The 26,383-nt window shown below is 39.4% G+C and overlaps 1 protein-coding gene across 1 annotated transcript in view; it reads left to right on the top strand.

Annotated features, from left to right (window-relative positions):
• Window positions 1-202: 202 nt before the first annotated feature.
• Window positions 203-26,383, top strand: part of COL9A1 (collagen type IX alpha 1 chain) — an 86,718-nt gene continuing 60,537 nt past the window's right edge. Inside the window, exons 1-10 of the mRNA XM_045867063.2 lie at window positions 203-225; window positions 772-845; window positions 2,016-2,093; window positions 2,231-2,363; window positions 7,820-8,216; window positions 19,949-20,032; window positions 20,780-20,800; window positions 22,260-22,334; window positions 22,668-22,703; window positions 22,827-22,889. Coding sequence (XP_045723019.1) covers window positions 212-225; window positions 772-845; window positions 2,016-2,093; window positions 2,231-2,363; window positions 7,820-8,216; window positions 19,949-20,032; window positions 20,780-20,800; window positions 22,260-22,334; window positions 22,668-22,703; window positions 22,827-22,889 — 975 coding nt within the window. The 5' untranslated portion in view covers window positions 203-211. The remainder of the gene's footprint in view (window positions 226-771; window positions 846-2,015; window positions 2,094-2,230; window positions 2,364-7,819; window positions 8,217-19,948; window positions 20,033-20,779; window positions 20,801-22,259; window positions 22,335-22,667; window positions 22,704-22,826; window positions 22,890-26,383) is intronic.

The following is a 26,383-nucleotide window of genomic DNA, read 5'->3' as shown; positions in this document are numbered from 1 at the left end:
TCCCTCTGCTGTGGTTTAAAGTGTCACCAGATGCCTCTGGTTCATTCCCTTTGCTTTAAGCCCTTACAAGGGCAGGAGGAACAAAGGCTGGGCCCAGAACCCATTAGTTCTGGGGTGACAGTGAAGGGATCTTGGGGGGAGCACTGACCTCCCTCCCCTACAATCCCTTCATCACTAGGACTGTTGGTACAAAAGAAAACCGGCTGGGAAAATGAAGAACTTCTGGTAAGGCCTTGACATTGGAAAGAGTGATGGGGAGACTGGATTGGGGGCCCTTACAACCAAGGGTCTGTGTTTCTGCAGTGATGGTAGGATGAGAGGAGGTGAGGGGAGATGGGAGAGGGGTGAGGAGAAAGAGAGAGAGACCCATACAGAGAAAGACAGGGAGACAGATGAGAGTGAGACAAGAGAACAAGCATAAGAGACAGGAGAGAGATAGAGAAAGAAGAAAGAGAGAGCTATTAAAGTGAAGAAGGAGAAATACTAAGAAGAAAGAAAACATAGACAGGGAAATAGATGTAGAAATGGTGAAATAGGTAGATATGGAGAAAGTGAGATAGAGCAAACAGCAGTCTCATGATTGTTTTAGTGTAGGAGCTGGAAATGTGAGAATTCATTAAATCTCTCAAGATTTCAAAGTCAAACGGAAAAAAATAAACTATACTGAGATTTGATCACCTACATTAATTGTGTTTACCATATTTCAAAATATTTAAGTAGTCCCCATCTGGAGGGATTCCTATTTGAGTTATTTTCTTTTCTCCTCTTTAGGAAAATTCCAGTTTTCTTCTTTGTATGCAGTTTCCTGGGATCTTGGGCATCTGCTGCTGTCAAGCGTCGCCCAAGTAAGACCACAATTACTGGATTTTGAAATATCACTTGTTCCCAGAAAGGATCAGGCAGGGCTATGGCTGAGTGAGGACTGAGTGAAACATCCATAGTCCTCCACAGCCTCACTCTTCAATCCTGCTTTAGCCATGGGTTTACTCCATGGCTGGTTTTATGTGGGCAGTGTTAGGTATAGAAGAGAAGTCTTGGGTGTGATCACAATTGACAGGAAAGCCAAGCTGTGTACTCCAGTGCCTTGCACAGTGCCTACTTGGTTCAATGATGATTGGTAATATTAGGTGGGTGCACCGATGGATGGATGACCTGGGGTCAGTGGAGGTATAAAGAGTATTTTGATATACTGGGATGGCTGAACCAAAACTTGTAGCTGGAAAATGCTTTTTCTGAAGTCTGGGAAGTCTCTGTTGTCAGGTGAGTCTCAGCAGGGTCCTGGCGTTGGACAGTTACAAGAAGCCTTCTTAAAAACTTTCTGCAACTTTCTACCTGTGTAAGGAGCACCCAATTTAATTCTAGGATTTCTCATTGAATTAAGGGTTTAATCATTTTCATGATTCTTTTCCTTTTCTCATTACTTTTACCCATCCTAGGATGCTAGCAATAGTCTAGCTGGGATCATTTTTTCTGATCTCTTGGAAAGAATTTGTAAAATTAAAAGCACCCTATAAATTTTATTTTGGATTAGTGAATCCCAAGTCCCCCCCCAAACTCCTCTATTTAACAAAGATTCCCGAGAACTCCACTCTCCAGAAGTCCCATTAACTGGCTCAAGGCTGGCTCTGGATTCTCTTAGGAATTCTAAAATTTGTGGTGTTTAAGGAATATTTTCTAGTCCAAGCCACCAGAAGTTTTCCAAACAGGCGTCTGACACTCTGCCATTCAGAACATTGTACAGCTCTGGTTCCAAAAGGAACAAATTCCTAACTTCTCCCAAGTAACATTTTCCCAGTACAAATTATTAAAACTTCCCACTTTGTTTCTCTTCCAGGATAAGCTGAAGATGAATTAATTATACTCATAGAGTCATAGAGTTAAAGCCAAATACACTATAAGCAAGCTATTTGGCACATTATTCTCCTTTAAATAGTTGTTCAGCTCTTATTGTTATTGATATATCTTGATGGTCCTTGTGGGGGTTGGGGTAGGATGACATGCTATCTCTTTTGCAGGATTCCCTGTTAATTCAAATTCTAATGGTGGAAATGAACTCTGTCCAAAGGTCAGGATTGGTCAAGATGATTTACCAGGCAAGTAGTCCTGTATCATATTGAAAATCCATGCTTTCTATAAACCTACCTGATATATTCTTTTATTTGGGAAGGTTGTGGAAAAGAATATAACCAATCTCATTTTAGACTTTCTATTTTGTGTTCCCTTTCTGTAGGCTTTGACTTGATTTCTCAGTTCCAGGTAGATAAAGCAGCATCTAGAAGAGCTATTCAGAGGGTAGTAGGATCAACTGCATTACAAGTGGCTTACAAATTGGGAAATAATGTAGACTTCAGGATTCCAACAAGGTATATAAAAATATTTTATCTAATTATCTGCCTCAAATGCATTTTAAGAAATGAAAAGCTATGCAGTGTTAGAAAATCTTCTCATGCTCAATGCTTCTTAGATCATGATTTTATTTGAAGATGAAGAAATATATTTACCTATCTACTTCAGTGTTCAGTGTCTAAATATGTAGATTCATGTTTTCAGTATGTAATTTACTTTTCATTCCAGGGAGAAAAAAAGTCACTGAAACCATTATACATTGATTCAGGACATGTTCTTATTACTTTGCTCTCTGTTTTTGTATAATTTGTCTGGTTTTGGCTGAAAGGACCCTCTGTGAAAAGTGCCAGAGTTTAAGCATAAATTTAACTAGGAACCGCGGAGTGGTTAGGAAGACTCACAATGGTGCTGTTCAAGCGTCCTGGTGCTGAAATCGAACCACACATCTACTTCTTGGCTCCTGGCAGGAATCAAACAAAAGCAAAACTAGAATAATGATAACCGAAGCAATGGTAGTGATAATAATTTAAAAATCCTCCACTTCATTTACATCCTTCTCTAGAACTATGTTTTTTATCCTTTAAATTATTTATAACTGTGGTGCTTTAGTGTATGTGTTGAGTCAAGCCATTGTTATGAATGAGCTTCAGGATTTTCAGTTTTATATCACTTAAATACCTTATATGTAATTATCATAATTATTGTATATTTTAGTGCACTGCAAAAAATTGAATTAGGATTCCTTTGATAGATGAACAAGAAAATTAAGGCTTTGATAAAAATTAAGGTGTAAAAGTAAATAGTGATTACTTAGAACAGTAAAAGAGTATTATAAAAGCTCTAAATGTTTATAATAATGAAAATTTTGGTCAAATTAGAATATTCTGATATAGTGCCAGATTGCAGATAGAAATTCATATTTTGAACATATGAACTATATTTTTTCTAAATATGAACTATATTTTATAAAATGACAATAGTGTACTGCATACGCCCTTTTTATAAATTTACTAATTAACATGAAATCTCATCTTCATCACAACCCTGTGGTAGAGACATTATTATCCATATTTTATGAAAGAGTAAACTGAGGCCAGGAAATTTAAGTTACTTACATCAGGTCCCAGGGTTAGGAGGTGCTAGAAGGACTGAAATTCAGGCAGAATGGTGCTTCAACCACTATTCAATACTGACCCTGGAAAATTATTCACATTTGGAAAGATTATAGGCATGGTAACAGCTACTGACTTTTTTTTTTTTTTTTGCTTATATTTTCTTTTCATGCACAGAAGTGCTAGTTGTGTTCTTTTTTTAAAAAAAGTAGTCTCCATGCCCAGTGTCTAGCCCTAGTTGTGTTCTTAAATAAGCTTTAAAAACATCCATTTTTTTCTTTCTTTAATAAAATAAACATGATGCAAGACCCCCCAGTGCTGACCTAATTCTCTCTTCTATAATTTGAGGTACGATCTGGACTGTCATTAAGTTCAGATATTGACCAACTTGAGGCCACATAAACCTGTACCTCCTGCTCATCTTTGCTGTTGCTCTTCTCTAAGTGCCTAGAGCTGTCACTAAATATTTTTCACAGTATATAACCAGTGTCCCATATTCTCTTATCTCCTTGACTCCCTGCCCCCCAAAGACTAAAATCTCTGCTTTACTGGCAAAGCTTATTAAAAGATGAAAAAAGAATTAGGTAGGAAGTAGAAAAAAGTAGGAGAAAGAAATAAAAAGAGGAGGGGAGAGGCAGAGCACTGAAATAAATGGAGTCTCAAATAGGTAATAAAGTGTACTTTTGGGCAAGTACTTACACTATCTTTGTTTCAGTCCCTTCAGCATAAATTAGGAATGATAATAACTGTGTCATAGGAGCAAATGTTAATAAGTCAGAGAGGGTTTGGACAGAGCCTGGCAGATGGCAGTATTAGTTAAGTATTCATTCAAGTAGTGAAGAGCACTAGAAGGAGAGAGTGTGCAGATGGGAGCCTTTTCTCCTTAGTGGATTCTTTCTTTTCAAGCTGCCCTCTTAGTCCTACTCATTCAAAAACCAGGTGGCAAGAAAAGCAGGGACTGGAATTGCTCTCAGACCATGCAGGGAGTAGTCTTGGTTTAAAGGAAATTTCTATACTGGAGAATATAGGTTCTGAGGGAATGAAAAAAAAAACCTTAACAGGATTTTCGTGGGAGGGAAACGAGAATACGGCGTATAAAGCTGATGTGATAGAATCACAATTTACCTTCCTATTTTCAATTTTTTTGAAAGATTATGAGACATAAGTTTTTGCTTTTTATTCTTTATTTAGACATAATAGTATCATATTCTCAACTCAAATTTCTAAACATTTTTTGTTTGTTTACCTTAACAAATACAATTCTTAGCTCTTTTTTGGGTTAAGGTCATAAACAACCATTTCAAGATCTAACGTCTTCTTATCTTTTATTCAAACCCTACAGTTCTTCTTTTAAGGTACTCTGTGCAGATTGTAACATAATGAAATAAATCATTTATAGGTCCAGCTTCTTTTACATTATGTATGCTGTCAAGTTTACTTATCGATGTGCATAGCATCTTTGCAAGAACAGACTCTCAGGTGTTCAAAAAAGACAATGCTACCAACTGCTATTAGACTTGTGAGGACTTCTAAAAGGTCTTAAGTATGTATAAATACAGATATATTTTATTAATTTGAACACTGAAAGGAACTTTCTTCTCTTATATTGACAAATTGTATTACCTAGTTTAAAAGATTAATAACATGATAATTTTGATTATACTTGTATATATACACAAACATAAACATATATATTATCTTCATGTATATGAAGAAAGAGAGCAGATGGATACCTTTGATTTAACAATATGTCTATAAATGAACTGTTCTTCTCGCAACGTCAGTCACCAATTCATTTTTTTAAAAAAGTTTTTGGCATTACAAAACCAAGTCAGAGGTAAATGGGGACATTATGTTCTATCCTACCTTCAACATAATCTCTTTGCTCATTCAGCAGGAAAGATGAGATGAAGCATAAATTGGGAGAGATTCCTCAGTCAACCTCACGATGTCTTTGCAAAAGAGTCACTTAGACAAGTTACTGTGACTTGTGGAATCAAAGCAAAATAGATTTGTTTTATCTAGGGACTGATGAAATTCTACGGCCTTGCTCAGTGCATCTGTAAACAAATACATTGGTAACAAAACATTGGTTTACAAAAACCTAGAAAAAGAATGCTTTAAGGCAGAGAACAAAACATTAAGATTTATCTTTCTTCTATGAAAGGCTCACACCCCAACAATAACTATATTTGGACAAAAAAGAAAAATTCTTTAAGCATCTGGTTAAATCCAGATCATTAAGTGAGAAGAATACTAAAATAACATATTCATAATTTAAATGGATACTTGTCAAATTTCACCATTGGATAAAACTTTTAAAACTTATCTCCCAGCTCCAAGTTAATTGAGGTCATTTAAATGAAATGTATAAACTTCTATAAGGTTTTATAATTATACAGTAGGCAATATATTATACTGTCATCAGTGAACCTGAGCTTCTTCTCTAGAGGTTATTCTGGAATATGCATATTCTGAAAAATTTAAAGTCAATGGAAATATGTCAAACAAAATCTATATTAAAAGTAAATATCCAAATAGATGTAGACATCTTTATTCTGGGGAAATAGTTCTTACACACATTTTTTTTTCTTCTTTAGCTCCAAACTGAATCTTTTTAAATGTACATGTTAAAACCTCCTGTATACTTTTTTAGAAAAAGATTTTATTTATTTATTAGAGAAGGAGAGATCAAGCCTGAGTGGGGGCAGGGAGGGACAGAGGAAGAGGGAGAAGGAGACACCACTGAGCAAGGGGCCCAATGTGGGGCTTGATCCCAGGGCACTGAGATCACGACCTGAGCCAAAGGCAGATGCTTAATTAACTGAGCCACCCAGGCACCCCAAAACCTCCTGTATACTTGACAAATACTTAATGAATTGAAAACTTTGCAATAAGTATAATACATATCACCAGTGACCACTTAAGAATGTGTACTAACAAAGGAATTCACCCAGTATTATAAATTAAAAAAAGTCATTTGAGAACTTAAGGTTAAAAAAACTACTTGGGGGTGCCTGGGTGGCTCAGTTGGTTAAGCGACTGCCTTCGGCTCAGGTCATGATCCCGGAGTCCTGGGATCGAGTCCTGCATCGGGCTCCCGGCTTGGTGGGGAGCCTGCTTCTCCCTCTGACCCTATCCCCTCTCATGCTGTTTCTCTCTCTCTCTCTCTCTCTCTCTCAAATAAATAAATAAATAAAATCTTTAAAAAAAAAAACTACTTGGATGCTAAAAGGGTGTTCAGGTGAAAAGCTTCATATTTTTGTTATTTTTATAAAATCAGCAAAGCAATGAAATTTGTTGACATAGTTGACCCATTTTATTGAAGGTGTACAAAATATTTGCAGTAAAGTAAGTTATATGTTTATTTATGCTATTGTGAGGGATGGTAAAATTTTACAGTTAAAGTCAGCGTAAAGATAGAAAAGCTTAGTAAGTTGAGTAATTTCACTTATTGCTAAACATTCTTGGAACTGAATAATTTTTTGGTTTAGAAATTCTTGACCCCCAACAATATATTTTAATGCAACTGGCAGTAACACATATGCCAATATGATAAATTTATATGTTATTCATTTTGTAACAAATCAAATCAGCATCCACTTAGATATTTCTTCTTGCCTTTCTCTTTTTTACTTTCACAAGAGGGGGCTATTTAATAGGAGTCTGACCTGAAGGAAGGTTATTCGGGACTTTGAGTCCTGGTCCATAACTGTTTTCAGAAATGTAAATATTATTATTTACCAAACAAAATTAATGGCATCTAACATGCTCAGTGTGAAGGAGCTTCTCAAGTCTATACAGTTACTGATTCTCAAAATGCATATGTGGGTCTAGGATATAATTGTGGAGGGAACTACCCAAGCAATTATGGAAATAACAAATACTCCTAACAACGTACTATATTAAAATAAAAAATTTAAAAGCTGCTTTAATTAAATGGCTTTATTAACTAGTAGAGCTGACTTGGATTCCAAATGATCTCTTCTTTAATTTGTGGAAGAAATGCTGCCAAAAATCTTGCAAGAATGTGTTTTTTGGCTGAGAAGGAATTGCTGAACAGGAGTTCTTTAGGTAGTATAAACAGTACTATTGTTGGAGTTATGTGGCATTGGGAACCCTCAGCTATGAGGAAGGGTTTTTTTAAATGTGTATTTTAGGACGGAGCATTAATGTACATGAATGATTGAACTTTTCTGAAGGTTTTTATGGACAGTCATGAAAGAACAAACAGGGCATAGTTTTTTACACTGTAGCCTTTCTGTAGGTCTAGAATCTAAGAAAGCATAATAAGGGAATATGGTAATATGCATGGGTACAGAAAACAAGACTTTTATTTACTGTTTTAAAATTTTACTCAGGCATTTATATCCCAATGGTCTGCCTGAAGAATACTCCTTTTTAACTACTTTTCGGATGACTGGAAACACACTTGAAAAGACCTGGACCATTTGGCAGATTCAGGATTCCTCAGGGAAGGAGCAAGTTGGCGTGAAGCTTAATGGCCAAACAAAATCTGTTGCATTTTCATACAAGGGAATGGATGGAAGTCTCCAAACTGCAACCTTTTCAAATTTGCCTTCCTTGTTTGATTCCCAGTGGCATAAGATCATGATCGGTGTGGAAAGGAGTAGTGCTACTCTTTTTGTTGATTGCAACAGGATTCAATCCTTACCTATAAAGCCAAGAGGCCAAATTGGTGTTGATGGCTTTGCCGTGCTGGGAAAACTTGCAGATAATCCTCAAGTTTCTGTTCCGGTAAGTATAAAACCATACACTATGGTTGATTAAAACAAACCGGATTGCTTAAAGACGAATACTTCAGGTATCTTTGATAATCATCTGAACAAATCTTAAGCAATGAACAGTTATTCATTTTCAAAATTCATTCAAGCACTTACTCAAAAAGCATTCAGTGCCTGTTTTGAGCATAGCATGTATCAAATGGAATGGGAAATCAGAGAAAGTCAAGTAAGTGGCTCCTGGTCTTGAGGAATTTCAAATCTACTTGGAAGATGCTATATGCCAACCTGGGGCTCCCAGAATCCTTCAGAGGCAATGTAAAAGAAGCCAATACTGGTGTGGTACACATAGTGTATAAATAACTAATGAGAATATTCAAAGTAAGGTTAAGATGAATGGTGGATTTACAAAGTCAAGAATTCTGTGCTTCTTGAAGGCAATGAACTTTGAAATAGAAGGATCTGAACTAGCTGAGGGAAAGAGCATTAAATGAAAAGGAAGTGGAGAATAAGTGGGCCCAATCAAAGGTCTGGAGACCAGCTGGTTTGGATGAAATGTATATGTGAAAATGTGTGTGTGTGTGTGTGTGATGAGGGGAAGAAGGGTAGGAGATACTAATTGCAGGGTATGAGAGAGAAGGTTAGGAAGCCATATGGTATCTGATTAACAAGAATGACAAGTATATGGATGGTACAATATGTATGTAGAAGTAGGTCTTGCATGACATATTACAAAAGTAAAGGATTTTAGAAGTCTGTTCAGGATTTTGCTGTAGAGTTCCATGGATATAAAGGTTAGGAATTATATAATAACAGAATAATTGTGCCAACTAATACCATATAGTTCTATCATTTTGAATTGTTAAACTTTCATTGAACAATCCTTTAAAAGGATATTTTATAATATTATTACAGGAATTTAAAAAATATATCTTATAGGATAAGTGTTCTTTGGGGGAAATTAAAGAATTTAGAGCTCAATAAACTGTTGATACCAACATATACTCTTTCTCTCTCTCTCATACAGAACTGTTAAATTCTAGTCACAAAACTCGTATCATGGCATGTAGCAGGGGTGATACAATGATTTTGAATTGTTTCTGTGTACTTCTCCAAAGGAAAAAGGTTATCAGGCACTCAGTAATGGAATTGTTCAAATAACTTATTTTCAAGGGAAGAATTGTGATTAGTGTGAAGGGTAGTGTGAAATTTCTATATTCTGTGATGGACAGGAAGCAATTTGTAACTGCCACATTACTGCTCTGGCTTGTAGACACTTGAGAAAGTATTTCTTCAACTAATGAGTTATCACACCTCAAGTGGCTGGGTTAAAAAGCCAATGGGACCACTATTGTGCCATCTTGAAATTTTGTGCAGCAAGATTGTTGCAATGGCATGGGACTGGTTTGCAGACAACACCAAATTTCTGCAGTATCTGTGTCATTTCTGGGCCATGGGTAAGGGCAGAGAGACCTTAAGGCACCTCTTTAGTATAATGAGCATCAATCAAGTACTTGCAAAATTGATTTACTGTTTCATTGGTCTTGAAAAACATTTCATTTTTTTGTAGTTTCAGGTTTTTGTTTAAATTCCAGTTAGTTAATATACAGTGTAATTTTAGTTTCAGGTGTAGAACTAGTGATTCATCCCTTACATACAACACCTGGTGCTTATCACAATCAGTACCCTCCTTAATACCCATCACCCATTTAACCCATCCCTTGTAAAACATTTCAAATCATTATAATTCTGGGTGTAATGGAAATTATTAAACTCTTTGATTGCCAGAGTGGTAAAGTCTCAATATTACTCCAATATATTATAATCTAGCTAATAATGTTATAGCTGATGGCAGGTTTTCTGCTAAGTCTAATCTCATATCAGAGTGGAGACCAGTTAGGACCAGTTATCCTCTATTTTATTCTGCCATGTGTGGGCAGGCAACAAAGAACCTGGCAGCTGATATTATATTTTGCCTCTGGTCCACCAAGGAGCTTTTCAAAATCAGTACATTATAGCCAATGTTAAAAGTAATTGAAACAGGCATGAACAATTTTTTTCCTTTATACTGAATTTTCACTCTCCCACAAGGAAAGACAAAAGAGACTTGAACCTAAAGCTTCATTAAAGTTTCATATTTGATGATATAGTGTTGGTTGTAGTAATAATAAATAAAACAGCTCAAAGTTATAGGCCAAAAAAAACCCTACTTACATCCAAGTACTGACAGTGACAATGTCAAACTCAAACTTGTCACCAAAATGTATTCCTCAATTTTTACCCTGTATTAGACAAAGAAATAGAAAATTCTATGTAAGGAAAACCCATTTATGCTTTTTAAGCATCTTAATACCCTTAATATGCCAATTTAAAGTTTAAAAAGTGCTTTCATTCCCATTAACTTATTTTATCCTTGCAACAATTTTATAAAATAGCAAGCATAGAAAGGATTATCTCCATTTCTCAGTTGAAGATGTGATTTCAAGAGGGTTTCTCGGCTTGTAAGAAGCCATGTTAGGCATAAAATTTCTAATCTACCTATTTTCTGCTGTGCCAACTAACTTTCCTTTGAGAAAAGTAAAAATATGTATAACCACATATCATTCCTTTTGAAGCATTTCCTCACTTTCATTTTGGAAGGCATTTGTGATTTGAGTAGATTTTTCAGAATTTACTTTGCAGGACAAACTAAATGCTTTCTTTTTTAAAGAAGGAGGATTGACAGTATAAAACATGTTCTCAGACATTAATCCTACTTGTTTATTAATTTAGTAAACTTCCATCGTGTGCCTATATACTGGGTATACAAAGTTAAATAAATCACAGATCTTGTCTTCCTCAGTTCAGTTTCTTGAGGGTGAGGGGTTGAGATAAGTAAACAATGACAATACAACATGATAAGGATCATGATAGTGAATGGAAGCACGTGGAAGAGGCTCCCCACTCAGATCACGCCAGGGAGGCCTGAGAGTGGAGGTCAATCATGTTTACTGTAGAAGATGATGTTTAGAGAAACCCTGGGGCTGAATGAGCATTATCCAGGAGAAGATAGGGCCCAGTGTTCTAGGAAGAAAGGCTCTCGTTAGGGACTTCCCACATATATCAATTCTTTCCTTTCAAGTTTATTAGTCTTCCCACACTGCTCCTTACTCATCTAGACTAAGAATAGTCAAATACTCATACAAGTCCTCAAAGTCCAAGTTCAAGTGCCCATGAGTTGACCCTAAGCCCTTGTTTTTATTCTTGTTTTATGTTTTGATTTCTTACCAATTTGGCTGAAATTTGAAGTTGCTGGCAATTACTGAAGCTCAACAGTGACCATATGTCCCTTAGAAGACTTAGAGAGTGATGAGTAATAGTAACCATATATTCTGGGAGGTAGAAGTATACTGATAGGGCACCCTTCTCTCCATCTGGAGACAGCAAATAGTCAATATTAATGTGTGAGAAATTTTAAACTGGAATGAAATGTGCCAATAACATAGAAACAATAAGGAAGAGTATATTTTTCAATTTTTCTTCATGAAATTGGATTCATTCTAATCTTTGACATTCTAGATTAATTGAATACTTTTCTCAGGATCAACACTGGCTTTTCTTCAGCAAATAAATCAAAAGCAAACATCCCTTCTAAAGGTATTAACAAATGTCAGAAGGTAGCCCTAGGAACTGCATAATAAAAAATGCAATTGAAAACATTTGATGGAGCACTAATGCTAAAAGACTCATTTATATTGTACTTGTTTGTGATTTTCCCATATCTATCCTGTCTTGTGTCCCTTTCTCTTTTCTAAATTGGAAAAGGAAACCAATTTCAAGAGGTTTTTCATAAAGCTTGCAATATAGCTGCTCACGTGATCTACAACTCAAACACCTTCTCATCATTCATGGTTATTTAGTGGGCTCAGAGCATTTTATATTTTTTCCCAATGTACTGCTGTAATACATTGTTAGTTTGATTTTAAAGCAATAAATCCCATATTTCCTATTCTCCTTTGTGCCCATATTTTAGGATGGTGCAATTTATCCCACTGCAAACTCAGTTTTCTGGCAGCATACCATAAAAACATGTTATTTTATGAGAGGTTCTTTATTGTTTGTTGTCAGTATGATTGCCTAGGAGAGTTATTTGGTACAGCTCTATTAGAAAACAAAGTTAGCCTTTCTCCTTTTTCAGGGATGTACACTAGGGGTTTGGGCTTAAAGAAGGATACAGGTTTATGTGGTTTTACAAATACATGATTCAAAACCTTTTTCTTTTTACCTATGCTTATTCAAAATAAACCACTGTGGAAAATAATCAGAAGATATAGTGCCTTTAAAAGTATATTTCGAGAGTGCTACTCTATGTTATTTTTGTTAAATTCAGAGAAAATGTGAGAGCAAATAGAAAGAACTGTCAAAACTAGTGATAGAGAAGTTATCTGTCGTTTTTTCTACTCCATAGAATTAAATCATACTCATCTCCACATACAGAAACAATGAAAGTTTCATAAAAGATAACATGGGAAAATCAGCTACGAGGTTGTGGTTAATATTCTTTTTGGTATTTAAGAAACATTGTAGGAAAGTTATTTTTCAGTGATTTAAGAAATGCATACTCTACTATGCATAATATCTAAACTATTAGGTTTGCTTATTAAGTTGTTTTTTTGACAAATACACCTTTTACTAATACTCTTTCACTTGTAAGTATGAAATAAATACAAAAGAAATAGTTATGTCATGTATACATAACCATAGGAAATTCTCTTTAAAACACTTTGGTGTAATTTGATGGAATATTTTTGAATACTGACTGTGAAGACAATTTTTTTGGAGATAAAATCTAGCCTGCTGCATTGTAAACCATATTAACAATATCAGCTGGATTTTCCACTAGGTGGCAATGAAATGACAAGCACATAGAAAGAAATCTGTTAACATACGAGGAGCCATAATCAGAGGAAGGGACTATGGATAACTAGAATATAAACTAAATGAAGGTCAAACTTGCTTTTAATGGAAAATTGAAAAACACTAAAATTTTTTATTGGCCTCAGCTGTGCCCATATTGTTGCACTAAAAAAAGTCAGTGCTGTTAGTTTTTCTATTTCTATTAAACTATATATGGGCTAAGGTCATAAAGAAATCTTTGTTACGTAGACTGGGTGGTTGTAAGTCAAGAGATTAATTCAATGTTATTTTTCCTCCTCTTTGTGTTAATCTCTGTGCATTTGGTTTCTTTGTTTACAATGTGGTGTCAATAGAATCATGGACTCTCAAAGCTGGAGGAAATTTTGATTGTTATCTACTCCAAACCTCTAAGTTTACATGTGAAGAAATTGAAACCCAGACAGGGGAAGGGATTTGCCCCAAGTCATAATCAAACCAGAAGATAAATACTATCAATTCTTAGTTCACTATATTTCATTTCATCTTTATATATTCATTAATTTAACATTTGGCAACTATTTATTAAACATCTGTTAAGTTATAGACAGAAATGAAAACTCCAATGGAGTTTACATTCATTCTGGGGAGAAGAGATGGACACAAATGGATAAATGAGTATATGTATAGTATGCCTGGTGTTCATGCATACTCTGGAGAAAAATGAAGCAGAAAACTGGACCCTGGAGAGAAGGCCTCCCTGAGAAAAGAACATTTTAATAGAAACCTGAAGGGGTTGGGGGGATTAGCATGTGGCTCTCTGAGGGAGGAGGGTTCTAGAAAGAGAGAATATGGAGTGAAAAGGGACTGATATTGGTTGTCTGCTGTGTTTGAGGAGGGCATGGGGACCAGTGTGGCTGGAGTGAGACTGAGAGAAGTAGCCAATGAGCCTGAAGAGGTAGCATGATGGAGTGAGGGTGGGGAAATTGTGTTAGCATTTTGGCTTTCATGCTGGGTGAGATGGGAGTCTATCTGATAGGTTTGGACAGACAAGTAATATGTTCTCATTTTTTGAAAGTATCTCCTTGGCTGCTGTTTTGGCAATAAAATGTAGGGGGAGAGAAGGACAGAATACTTAGGGGCACAATAAAAGGAGACCTTTAGAGACTACTGCAGTAACTCAGGCAGGGCTGGTCTTGGTTTGGAACAGGGCAGTAGTGGTGGAGGTGGTGCAAGGTGGTCAGATTCTGATCCATTTTGAGAATAAAGTAAACAGATCTGAAGTGTAAGAGAAAACAAAATCAAGAGTGACACCAATATTTTTGGAATGATTAATCAGAATTATACAGTTGCCATTTATTGAGCTGGGAAAGACTATGGGAAGAGCAGGTTATCAGGGAGAATATAAAGAGTTGGTTTGGAACATCTAAGTTCGATCAGGATTTTGATCACTATTAGACATCTAAGAGAAGATGCCGAGCAGGCAGTTAGGTATGTTCTTCTGGGGTTTAACAGGCAGGCCCAGCTGGGAATAGGACTCTAGGAGTTGTCAGTGTATATATGGTATTTAAAGCCATGCAGTGAGATGAATCGCTGAGTGATGAATGCAGTAGAGAAGTTCTAGAACCAGACTGTGAAACAACCAACATTTAAAGGTTGCTGAGATGAGGGAGATTCAGCAAAACAGACCAGAAAGAGCAGCCTGTGATATTGGAGAGAATCAGGAGACTGTGGTACTCTGAAAGTCAGGGGAAATAGAATTTTAAGGAGGAGAGAATGGTCAACTCACCCAAATGCTGTAGACAGATCAAATTAGATGAGGCCTGAGACTTGATATTGGATTCAGAAGCCCATGAGAGTGGCTTTGAGAAAAGACCCATTGGAGTATTGGGAGTGAAAGCCCAGTTGGAAAGGCTTCAAGAGAGAATAAAAGGGATAGGAATTGGAGGCAACAAATACAGACAACTCTTCTGAGTTTTAAATGGAGAAGAGCAGAAAACAAGATGGCAGCTGAAGGGGGATGTGGCATGAGGGGGTGATTTTTTTTTTTTTTTTAAATGGGTAGATAACTGAGGATGCCTCATCATAGCTCAGAGTGTAACATTCCTTTATGCTCTACTAAAGTAGCCTTTCTGACTCCAAGGATCAGGCATTTATTACCACGTGAATCCCCTTGAAGTGCCCTTTTAAATTAGGCCACCTTTCCCCATCCATATCCCTGGTGCAGAAAAATCTTTGATGATGGTCCAATAATTAGTTATCCAATACTACTCAAATTCTTTAACTTAGAATTCAACAGAGGAAAAAACATCTATTGTCTACTGTTTGCCACAGTGAATCGGATCTCTTCTGTATACATCATTTTCTCCTCTTGTGCTGTGTTACTATCACCTCTTTAGAACTCTAACCTTTACCCTCCCCACCTCTGCTTATGAGAATCTCAGTTGCTCTTCAGGGCCTCACTCACATGTTACAGGTTATATGATCCCCTTGCTGATGACCTTAGCCATGTTGTACATCAATGGCAATACTATATATTGTCAAAAGCAGTTTGTGGCCTAGATGCTGCCCTATGTACTAAACATTTTTGTGTCTTCCATAGTTTCTATCTCAAAGCGCGTGAGTGTGTTATATAAAGATATGCTGGATAAAAAGATGAACAAAGCACTATATGCCAGGTCTGCTAACTCTAAGTCTACTGCTCTTTCCTTTCACTGTTTTGTCTCTGCCCTTGGTATGATTCAGATGACTGTCCCCCACTCATATTTAATGACAATTCTTAGCACTATGTCTGAAACTGCAGGGCCTAGTCTACAGAGAATTGGGGAAATTTCTGATTTCAGGGCAGCTCAGAGCCTCCTGCTTAGCAACTAGGAAGCTTCACTTGGAGGAGGTCCCAAATGATGGTAAAAACCAACACTTTGTCATAAAATGAAAAGAAAAAGAGTTCAATTATTTCTTTAAATCTTTGTTGCTACTGAGTAGACAAAAGCTTAATGAAACATTTCTCCTGTTAAAAAAACTTGTCTTTGAAGAGCTAGTTTTTAGATATTTTATAATTGTAAAATTTAATCATAATTCAGTATGCAAAAAAAATCAAGCCTTGTGCTATTCTCAATAATACTGAACCAAGTTCTATAGTTTGTCATTAGAATTTTCTCAGGAGGAAAAGATAGTTGTCTAATATTAGTTTTTGCCTAAATTTAAGAAGAGCTTAAATACCTTATTAATTTTTCTCAACAACCTAGCAAAATAAGTAGAAATCACTAGCACTATTAGAAGAGTAGAAGTTGGTGCCAAAATTCCTTGTTTCAATGCGTTGTCTGCTGGACACTACTCTGGCTTAGGAGATAGGAATTATACCTTCATGTTCTATAGAAAAGAATTGGATAATGCCAAATCAGGATCACGTAAGGCACCTTACAATCACACAACTCAGTTCTCCCTGAGACAATGGTGAAGTATTTTATGTTGAGAAGGATGAATTGTGCTAGGACATTCTGTTTAACTGATTAAAAAAAAATCTTTCTTATTTCTCTACTTGTATTTTTCTCAAGTCTTACAAACTGTAAACTCATTAGGGGGAGGAGAATATCTTTGGTTTCCCTAGAATGTTTCCTTAGTGTGTGGCTTATATTAGGACTTCAAAAATGTTAACTGAAGGACTAAATTAAAATATTTGTCACATATATTTTGTCAGTGGATATTCAAAGAGAACAGTGATTCCAGGTATGAAGATGAGAAACGTCTGGAAATCAGCATTTTGGATGTGTAATGAAAGTGACTTTTAGTAAGGAACTCTGCCAGTCTTCCTTCAAAATAATTAACATGCAAATTGGAATTCATATTGCAAGCCAAAAAATGGTTGTTGTATAGATGATTGTTAGTGCGTAGGCGGTGTTTATGTGGATGCACAGATGTGTGCAGAAACCTTTGATCTATGTGGCGCTCTGAACAACCCAACCTGTATTCACAGATGAATTGCATTTCATTTCCCCATTATCCTGTGCGACAATTGCATCTTGCATATTTAAGCAGGTGTACCAATTTATCCGGAGAGAATTACATTTCTCAGAAAACAGCTTAATGAATTACTTTGCATTTACAATAAGTAACTTTAATGAAGTATCTAAACAAAGGATATAGGTTTCCTGGTTAGCCATATAATTAAAGTTTCTCAAGGTGATTAGGCTATGAATTTTTCTGAAAATCAAAATATCAAACATATACAATGCATGCCTAGTATGAATTACCAATTCACAAAGGATTTAGTGAATACAATATATGAACGGTCTTTCTTATTTTGAGAATTAGGGAGGGGGGAGACAACTTTTCTTATTCTGGTAATATTTTTATCTACTCATTGAAGAACAAGAATTATAACCCTCTTTCCTATTTGATATTTTATTATACACATGTATATGTAACTGCATATAAAAATAGTTGTCAGTTTTTGGAGAAGCATTAGAAATTTGCTTCTGGATGTATTTGCATAACAATCATGCAAGCAGGGAGAGGTCTGACTTCTTAGGGAAGTTCCTTAGTCTTGCTTTGAGGTTTTCTAGCAGATGTTGGATGTAAGCTTACAAAGTTTTAAATTCTAGATCACTCTTCTTTTCTCTTCATCTTTAATACGAATGTTCAATCACCAAATTCCTTGGTTACTGGCTTAGAACATGATGGCTTTCTGGAGATGGGATGTATTCTTGGGGGAGGCTAAGTAGAGGAGTAGAGAAGCCCCTTATTTCACAATCAGGCACATTTGGAATGCTAGCTCTGTCTTTTACTAGCTGTGTGACCTGTGGCAAGTGGTTTAACCTCTCTGCCCCACTTTACTCATGTGTGGACGGCTTCAAAGAGTTGTTTGAGGCACAGCTAGGTATTTAGTAGTCATTAAGGAGAAGGTTGTCCCATTCTTTCTTTTGTCTTCCTATTAAAATTTCCATTGCAGTTTACAACAAAACCAAAATAAAATCCTTCCCAAGCAAATGAGACTACTCTAATAAAGATAAAGTATTTGACAAAGTGATATGCTTAACTGTAAGATAATTGTGTGGCTTAATAAGCAGTTCTTCTGTAGGATGTCAGTATACTATTGTAAATAATTCATACCATGAATACACAATTTTCATACAATTTATAGAGAACTTTCCATCTTAAAATATATCTTGGTTTAGCTGTTCACTTTCTCTTCACCCCACTTACCTCATTTTTCCAGATATCTGTATTTTCTGGAGAAGAGCCATGATAGGGTTGAGAGCAACCAGGAGAATTAGAATCATCTAAGAAGAGGTACAAATGCAGGAATCTGAAAGCTTAATGTCTTATTTTCACCCCTTCTTCATAAAATGGAAAACTTCCTTTTGTTTAACTTTCCCTTCATTATGAGTAGAAGGGAAGGACTTCATCCTTCATCCTCTCCAAGTCTGATCTTTTGCTCAGTAACCTCAACTCTGGGTGTTTCCATAAAAATGGAAAAAATGGATCTAACTTAATGCTAGATCCAGCAGATCTAGAGAACTTTTCGCAGGTGGGATGGAGTGTAAATCACTACTGGATGAAAGAAAAGACATAATGTTTTGGATTTGGGACCTTGATACTTAATTAGATATTTGCATAATGCCAGAAGAATCAGCTGACCAAGAAATACAGATCTGATTTGAGATGACCTTGATACTTAATTAGATATTTGCATAATGCCAGAAGAATCAGCTGACCAAGAAATACAGATCTGATTTGAGATGACTAACAAGGAATTTCCTCAATTTAAGAAGATGGGCCAGAATGGAGGTGCTGGGTGGTGTATACCTTTTTTTTTTTTTCCCTCACCTTGTCACCTGAGGCCTTCAGCTTCAGACCTGGTCACTCTTCTGTTGTATTGTTTCTCTCCTGTTCCCGTCTTTCTCTCTTAACACCTGCTAAAATGTAAGAACTTGTCAGGGTACATTTGGATTTCAAGTGTCTGAAAATTTTATATCTCTTCAACAAATGAATGAGATAGCAATAAATTTAAATGGTTTCTATTCTCTTGTTTTTTCCCTGAGTTCTAGATTTCCCTCTCATTCCCTCCATTTTCAGTCCTTCCTATTTCCATTTTAAGCTGTGAATACTCCATGGAGAATGTCTTCTCTAGCATGCAAATTTCTTCTAGGACTGGATTTTCTTTCCTCTCCTTTTCCTCCTACGTGCCACCTCTTTGGCTGTCTCTGTCTCTAGTCTTCCCCCATGTAAACTCTTTTTTTTTTTTTTAAAGATTTTATTTATTTATTTGACAGAGAGAGACACAGCGAGAGAGGGAACACAAGCAGGGGGAGTGGGAGAGGGAGAAGCAGACTCCCTGCCGAGCAGGGAACCCGATGCGGGGCTCGATCCCAGGACACTGGGATCATGACCAGAGCCGAAGGCAGATGCTTAACGACTGAGCCACTCAGGCGCCCCCCCATGTAAACTCTTAGTGCATGTGTTCTCTGTGAAGTTCAGTAGGCCTGGGCTCCAATCTAGACCCTTACACCGGCTTGTGACCTGGCAGGTTCCTTGTTCTCACAGGGCCTCATTTGAATAGAATCTGCATCTTAAGGATGTGGAAGGACAGAAATGGAAAGTCAGTGCCAGTTCCTGCTGAAGGCTACGCTGGAATACTGCAGAGCTAAAGACATCTACATTCAATCATCAGAGAAACTTGGGAAGTGCCTCCAGCCCATTTCCATTGGAAAATCTGTATTCAAGGAACAAGAGTACTGGTCCACTGAGGTCAATCAGTTCAAATTGGTCTCCAGTCACTAAACAATTGGACCACACTTACAAACTTATCTCTCTCTTAAATGACCTGCTTCTGTCCTCCAGAATCTGAATTGACTGTCTGCCGTCTTTCTCCAGTTTGAACTTCAGTGGATGCTGATCCATTGTGACCCACTACGCCCCAGGAGAGAAACTTGCCATGAGCTGCCAGTCCGGGTAACTGTGAGTCCCTTGACCACCTAAACTTCCACCTAGCCTACCTCCCACCACCTCCTTAAACTCCCCACCTCCTCACTTTTTTTCTAAAGAGTTCAGGCTTTACTGTAGGGACCACATAGATATTAAGGAAGCACAGGTCCCACCCACAGCCTGGCAAGGAGAAACCACCTCAGGGTGTCTGGTTCTACCTTGGGTGGCTTATGACCCTCACTCCTCCTCCCCCAAACATCTCTCCAAGAACACTGGCAGTCCATTCGTCGCCCACAGTGGACAGCGAGAGACTACACTTGGGCAGATGGGCAGAGGCAGAGGTGCACCTTCAGGCCTTGCCTGTGTGGCGGCGGGGAAAGGGTTAAGGGGGACTGTTGTCATTCTATCCGTCCTCCAGCCCGCAAGCTCTCCTCCAATCCCTAGGACCCTCTCCAGGACCATTCATAAACAGGAGGAACGTACGCCTCCCTGGCTGGGCACCTTTGTAAAGAACTACTCCCGGGGGCGCTTTTTGCGGGGGAGAAGTACCACCTCAGGCGTGTGACGGGTCCGGGAAGCCCAGCGGGGCGGCGGGAGGCAGAGTCCGTCCAGGGGATTAGCAGAGGGTGGCGGGCATGGCCTGGACCGCGCGGGATCGAGGGGCCCTAGGGCTGCGACTGCTGCTGTCTGGGCTCTGCTTGTGCGTGGCTCAAGTAAGTTGTGCGCGAGTGTGGGGGAGGGGAGAGCCTTCTCACTTTCTCCCCGTCTTTTCTTCTCCAGCCCAGCGAGACCACCGACCAGGTAAGCGGAGGGCGAGAAGTGCTTGCATTTTTCAAGTGCACGCAGGGAAAAGTGGAGGAACGGCCGTCGCGGGAGCTGTGGGGAAGGCGCAGAGCTTTCCCTGGGCTCTGCAGCCGCGTTCTTCCTCCAGCCTTGAGCACCTGCAGCGAGTACCATCGGAGTCGGGGACCCTAGATGACCCTTAGGTGGGGAAAGGCGTCTCCTCCCCCACCTGGGCCCCAACACTGCAGGCAGAGGCTCTGAAGGCCATTAGTGACTGGGGACCGGTCACTAAACTTGGGCGGTTTACCGGGTTGCTTCTTAACTCCCCCACCCCGCCCCTCCTGGTTGCATTCACGAGCAGGCCCTTCTGGAGAAGGCGGGAATTCAGCCTAGCGGCGCTAAGCGCTCTCGCAGCTCCACCAGCCCGCGGTAGCAGCATTAAACCGCGAACCTTGCTGGTGGTGCCCGCCGCTCTGGGATTGGAACCCGGCGGTCTTGGCTGGCATCAGTCAAAATTTCAGCAGTTTCCCGAAGGCTCCGGCGTCTCCTTCCTCCCGCGCGGGAGAGGACCCGGCGGGGGCGGTGAGCCCAGACGCGGTTTGAGGTTTCACTTACAAAGACCCCATTGTAACCTGTCTGGTCACTGGAGTTTAGAAAAACAAAGTTTCCTTGATGAAAGAATCTTTTTACCCCTTTCTTTTTCTTCTTCTAAATTAGAAGAGAGAGAAAAAAAAAAAAATCCCACATACCCTAAGCAACTTGCTCACACATTTTCAGTCGCCAGTATTCCCTCGGGCACCATCAAAGCTTGGCTGTTTGCAAGCGATAAAAGCGGTAATACCCTAGGGTCAGTCTGAAATTTGGTGTAGTTTTAAAGCGAGGTGCAAAGACCTTATGCAAGAGAGTGTCAATGCAGGTAAATCCGAAATGAAGCCAGGCCCTCCCTGGGTTTCAAGGCTCTTTTGCCCCAATCCTCCCCAGTTTTCCTCCAGTATTTCTCCCTGATTTCTACTGGACGTAGAAAGATTTACAAAACGATCCGGTACTGGATCTGAGGTGGAGCGCCTCCAGTCTGAGCAGTTCCTTTTCAGCCAAAACACTGACTCTCAATTACTCATCAAATCGAAGTAGCGATTTGATGTCCTTTAAAAAAAAAAAAAGAGGCGTCAGGCCCTCGCTTCTTCAAGACCCCTTTTGGTTTAATGGTCTCTGTAGGGCGAGGCCGTGTGACCCCAGTGCCCACCGTGGGGCCTAGATTCTGCTCTAACCACACTATTAAGCCTCATTCAGAATATGGCGGAACCAAAGAAACCTGGGGTCGCTCGGGAGTTTTATACTGGAGTTTTACTGCATTTCAAGACTCCGTCCCCCAAAGGGAAGTGTTCTTACCGGTGGAGGTGGGGGCCTCAGGACATCGCGCCAGTTTCTTGTTGTTGCCCAACGTGCTCCATTAACCCGTGTGTGCTATTTTTGTCAGAGAGGTCCCCCGGGCCAGCAGGGTCCCCCCGGGCCCCCAGGTCCCCCTGGAGTTCCAGGCATCGATGGCATCGACGTAAGTTTCTATCTCCAGTCCTGTTCCTCCAGTCCCACCGCTTCCTACCCTTTCTCCAGCGGGATGGGTTTTTGACGGGGCCAGATGCCCGCCATCCAAAGGCGGGCTAGGGCATGGGTGAGAGCTGGGTTGGAGCCTCTGTAGAAGCCTGGGGATTTTCGGGGGATGAGGTAGACATGTTCAGTTGTCCCCGCTGGTCAAGGATCTCCACCATTTAGCTTTACCCTGTCCCCGTCCCCAAGCTGTGTGGTGAACACGCGTGGAAGTCTCCCGGCTGGGTCCTCAGCGCCTCCCACTCATGGACTGCTCTTGCCTTTTCTACTACCCCTGCAGGGTGACCGAGGTCCAAAGGGTCCCCCGGGTCCGCCGGTAAGTTGATCAGCGCATTCGCACTTCACTTCTTTCCTTTAGACGTGGTTTGCAGCCACGTGAGTTCCAAGAGTCTCAACTTTGCATCGTTCTCTCTCCCGCCCCCGCCCCCTCCCTGCTCAGGGTCCCGCTGGAGAACCGGGCAAGCCAGGAGCTCCGGGAAAGCCGGGCACGCCGGGCGCCGACGTAAGTAGGCGCGGGTGCGCGCACGGGGGGCGGGGGGAAGGGAGGGAGAGACGTGACGATCTGCTGGGTGGGTGCGGACTGCGGGGATCCACGCTGAAACAGGGCTCTGGCCCTGACCTGGGCCTTGTACTCCCCGCGCGGCGGGGAAGCGGCAGTTTCTGCAAAGGGTCCTGCGAGGGTGGAGATAGCTCGCGGCCCCCTGGGGAGAGCACACAGCGCGGGCGTTCCCTGCTCTCAGCAAACCCCTAGGCCTTCCGGGTGCCTGCCCCTAACCCCCCGCTCCTTGCTCACCGCCTGAACTCTCAGCCCCACTTCCGGCACCGGGGGAACTGGAGGAAGAGGAACGTTGGTCGGCGCTGGTGGGGCTTCGGTGGGGCTGCGCAGCAAGTAGCCTTTGGTCCTGCCCTTCCACGGGCACTTCCTAGATTAATTTAGTAAAGGACCTGCAGGCAGGGGAAGGGGCAGAGTACTAAATCCTGAAAAAGAGGAGTAAGAAAGATACCTTTGAGGGGAGGGCCCGAAGTGAGTGGGAATGTGTGTGTGGGGGGGGGGGGGGCAGGGGCAGGGAAATGGTCAACGCACAAAGAACAGGAAATTCGAAACTAATTTTCCTCTTTCCATGTTTTTTTGACTCAGAAATAAGCTGAGTAGGGTTGCTTGAAAATTGGGAATCCTCATCCTTTCTCCAGTTTATCCGCCTTTACACCTCTCCCTCCCCTCTATTGAAGAAAGCTCCTGCAGAATTGTAGGGTAAACCTGACAGTAATAAAATTGCCTCAGAGCATAGTGACTTCAGGACTCTCTGCTTCTCCTGTCTCCATGTGCTGGACTAATGGGTACAGAAGTCCTACTACAGGCCAGTCCTTGACTTTAAAGCTGGGATACAAAGTGAAGTAAAATGAAGTTACGTGTTCTCAGAAAACATGCCGTGGTGCATTCATCAAGTTATCCTTCAAGTTACCACTTTATGTGGTTTCCAAAACCTAAAGACTTTTCTAAATAAAAGGAAGCACCTGAAAACCTATGATTATAATTCCCAAGAATCCTTGACTATAGTTTTTACATATTGAAGGAAAAAACCGCTAGATTTTAGTGTTTATTAAGATGGGCTTTCTTTACAGAGATTACCATTATGAGGGTATTTGTCTATGCTATTTAGTACTTTAGGAAAGATTTTGTTTTACAGTTCAGAGCCCCAAGTTTGAACTTTCTCTGTGATGCAAAGTGAGTGTGCAAGAATCCCCCAAGAACTAATATTTGGATAATACAAACTGAGTATCAAACTAATATTTGTATAATACGAACTGAGATTACATAACTTGTTGGTTTTCCAGTTCTTTTTGAAACACTGAATTACTTCAAACTGTCACAGCATAATAAAAAGGTCTGATGAATCCAAGGCTACTCTATAAAACAGTAGCCCAATATGGGTTGGATTTATTTCTGCATCTCTATGAAACTTGGATCTGCCTTTTGTGTGAAAAGAAAATGTATGATTACATTATTATTATTATTATTATTAATTTTTGTGGTGGTTGAAGCATAAACTAATCACCTGGAGTCTTCCCTTGGTATTGAGTTGAAATACTTTCATACAGGGCTAGAGTTATCTGTGCATCAGTTTAATGGTGCTTTTGTAGCATGCTCAACGTGCTACAAATTCTTCTTTACCTTTTACTGTAAGGTCATAAAGACGATACCTGGTTTTGCTTTATAAAGTAATTCCCCCATTTCAACAGACATTTTGGATAAACAATTGAAAGTGCTTAAAAAATCTTTGAAGTACAATATAGTTAACAATGAAAGGAGTTTTTGTCTTGGTCTATAGTTGCAGTATTGTAGTAAGACAACCATGTATGTGCCAGTTTTTCAGGCATTTCCTGGAACAGAAGTTAACTCTACTTAAGCAAAAAGTTAACTATGCTAATATGCATTTGTGTAGAACTTTTTTCCTCAAGTGCAGTCACTTTAACCTTACATAACCTGGAAGGCAAGTTTGGCTAATATTATTCTCCAGAGATAAGAACACTGAATAATTTTGAGGACAAGTAGTTTCCCCAGGGACCCAGAGTTATTAAGTGGCTAAGATAGTGAAAGAAACTAGATTTCTTCATTTTTAGACTCGCTTTCTCTCCAGATAGTTTTGCCTCATGTGGCTACAAATGAGTATCTTAAATAGATGGATAATCAGAGAAAATAGAAAAAGAGTGATAGTGAATTTTTAATTATCTGAATTCCTAGCCAAGAAAAATGATATGGGTCATTAAATGGATCATAGGAATAATTTATAATTGATATTTTCTAATTATTTGTAAATATTGGTATGGTTCCACCAGATTTTGACATGAAGCCACATGGGGCTTACAAGATTCTGACTTACTGTATTCTTTGGCTCATAAACAAATCTTTTACCTTACATTGAGACTAGGCATTGAGAATAATGAATAATGAAAAATCAGTAACTGGATCAGTTTGCTGTTTGTTTGTCCCTGGCCATAGGGGAGCTAAGTAAGCAGGAGAGCTCCAGTGATCTTTTCTTGTTAGGTGAGCCCCAGTGTAGTGGTGGGACCTTAAAGCTCCAACCTCTTTGTCTTTTGCTCTTTGGTTCATTGCAAGGCTATACTTTTTGGTAATGTGAACAAATGGTTAATCAGATGATGTTTGGAAGAATATGGACGGAACATGATTTAAAGGGTAATTATCCTAAGTGAAGTGAGTTTTTTTTTTTCTTTTTTTTTCTTTTTTTTTAAGATATATATTTTTTTAATTCTTATGTTAATCCCCATACATTACAACATTAGTTTTAAATGAAGTGTTCCATGATTCATTGTTTGTGCATAACACCCAGTGCTCCATGCAGAACGTGCCCTCCTCAATACCCACCACCAGGCTAACCCGTCCTCCCACCCCCCTCCCCTCTAGAACCCTGCCTGCCCTTCAGAGTCCATCATCTCTCATGGTTCGTCTACCCCTCCGATTTCCCCCGCTTCATTCTTCCCCTCCCGCTATCTTCTTCTTCTTCTTTTTTTTTTTTCTTAACATATATTGCATTATTTGTTTCAGAGGTACAGATCTGAGATTCAACAGTCTTGCACAATTCACAGCGCTTACCAGAGCACATACCCTCCCCAGTGTCTATCGCCCAGTCCCCCCATCCCTCCACCCCACCCCCCACTCCAACAACACTCAGTTTGTTTCCTGCGATTAAGAATTCCTCATATCAGTGAGATCATATGATACATGTCTTTCGCTTTTTGACTTATTTCACTCAACATAATACCCTCCAGTTCCATCCACGTCGTTGCAAATGGCAAGATCTCATTCCTTTTGATGGCTGCATAATATTCCATTGTATATATATACCACATCTTCTTTATCCATTCATCTGTCGATGGACATCTTGGCTCTTTCCACAGTTTGGCTATTGTGGACATTGCTGCTATAAACATCGGGGTGCACGTACCCTTCGGATCCCTACTTTTGTATCTTTGGGG

Source organism: Mirounga angustirostris, unplaced genomic scaffold, assembly GCF_029215605.1.
Source record: "Mirounga angustirostris isolate CCGP_5_RB_7025 unplaced genomic scaffold, mMirAng1.0.hap1 SCAF_8, whole genome shotgun sequence".
Classification (NCBI taxonomy): domain Eukaryota; kingdom Metazoa; phylum Chordata; class Mammalia; order Carnivora; family Phocidae; genus Mirounga; species Mirounga angustirostris.
Note: the sequence above shows the minus strand (reverse complement) of the source record. Positions and strands in the feature narration are given on the sequence as shown.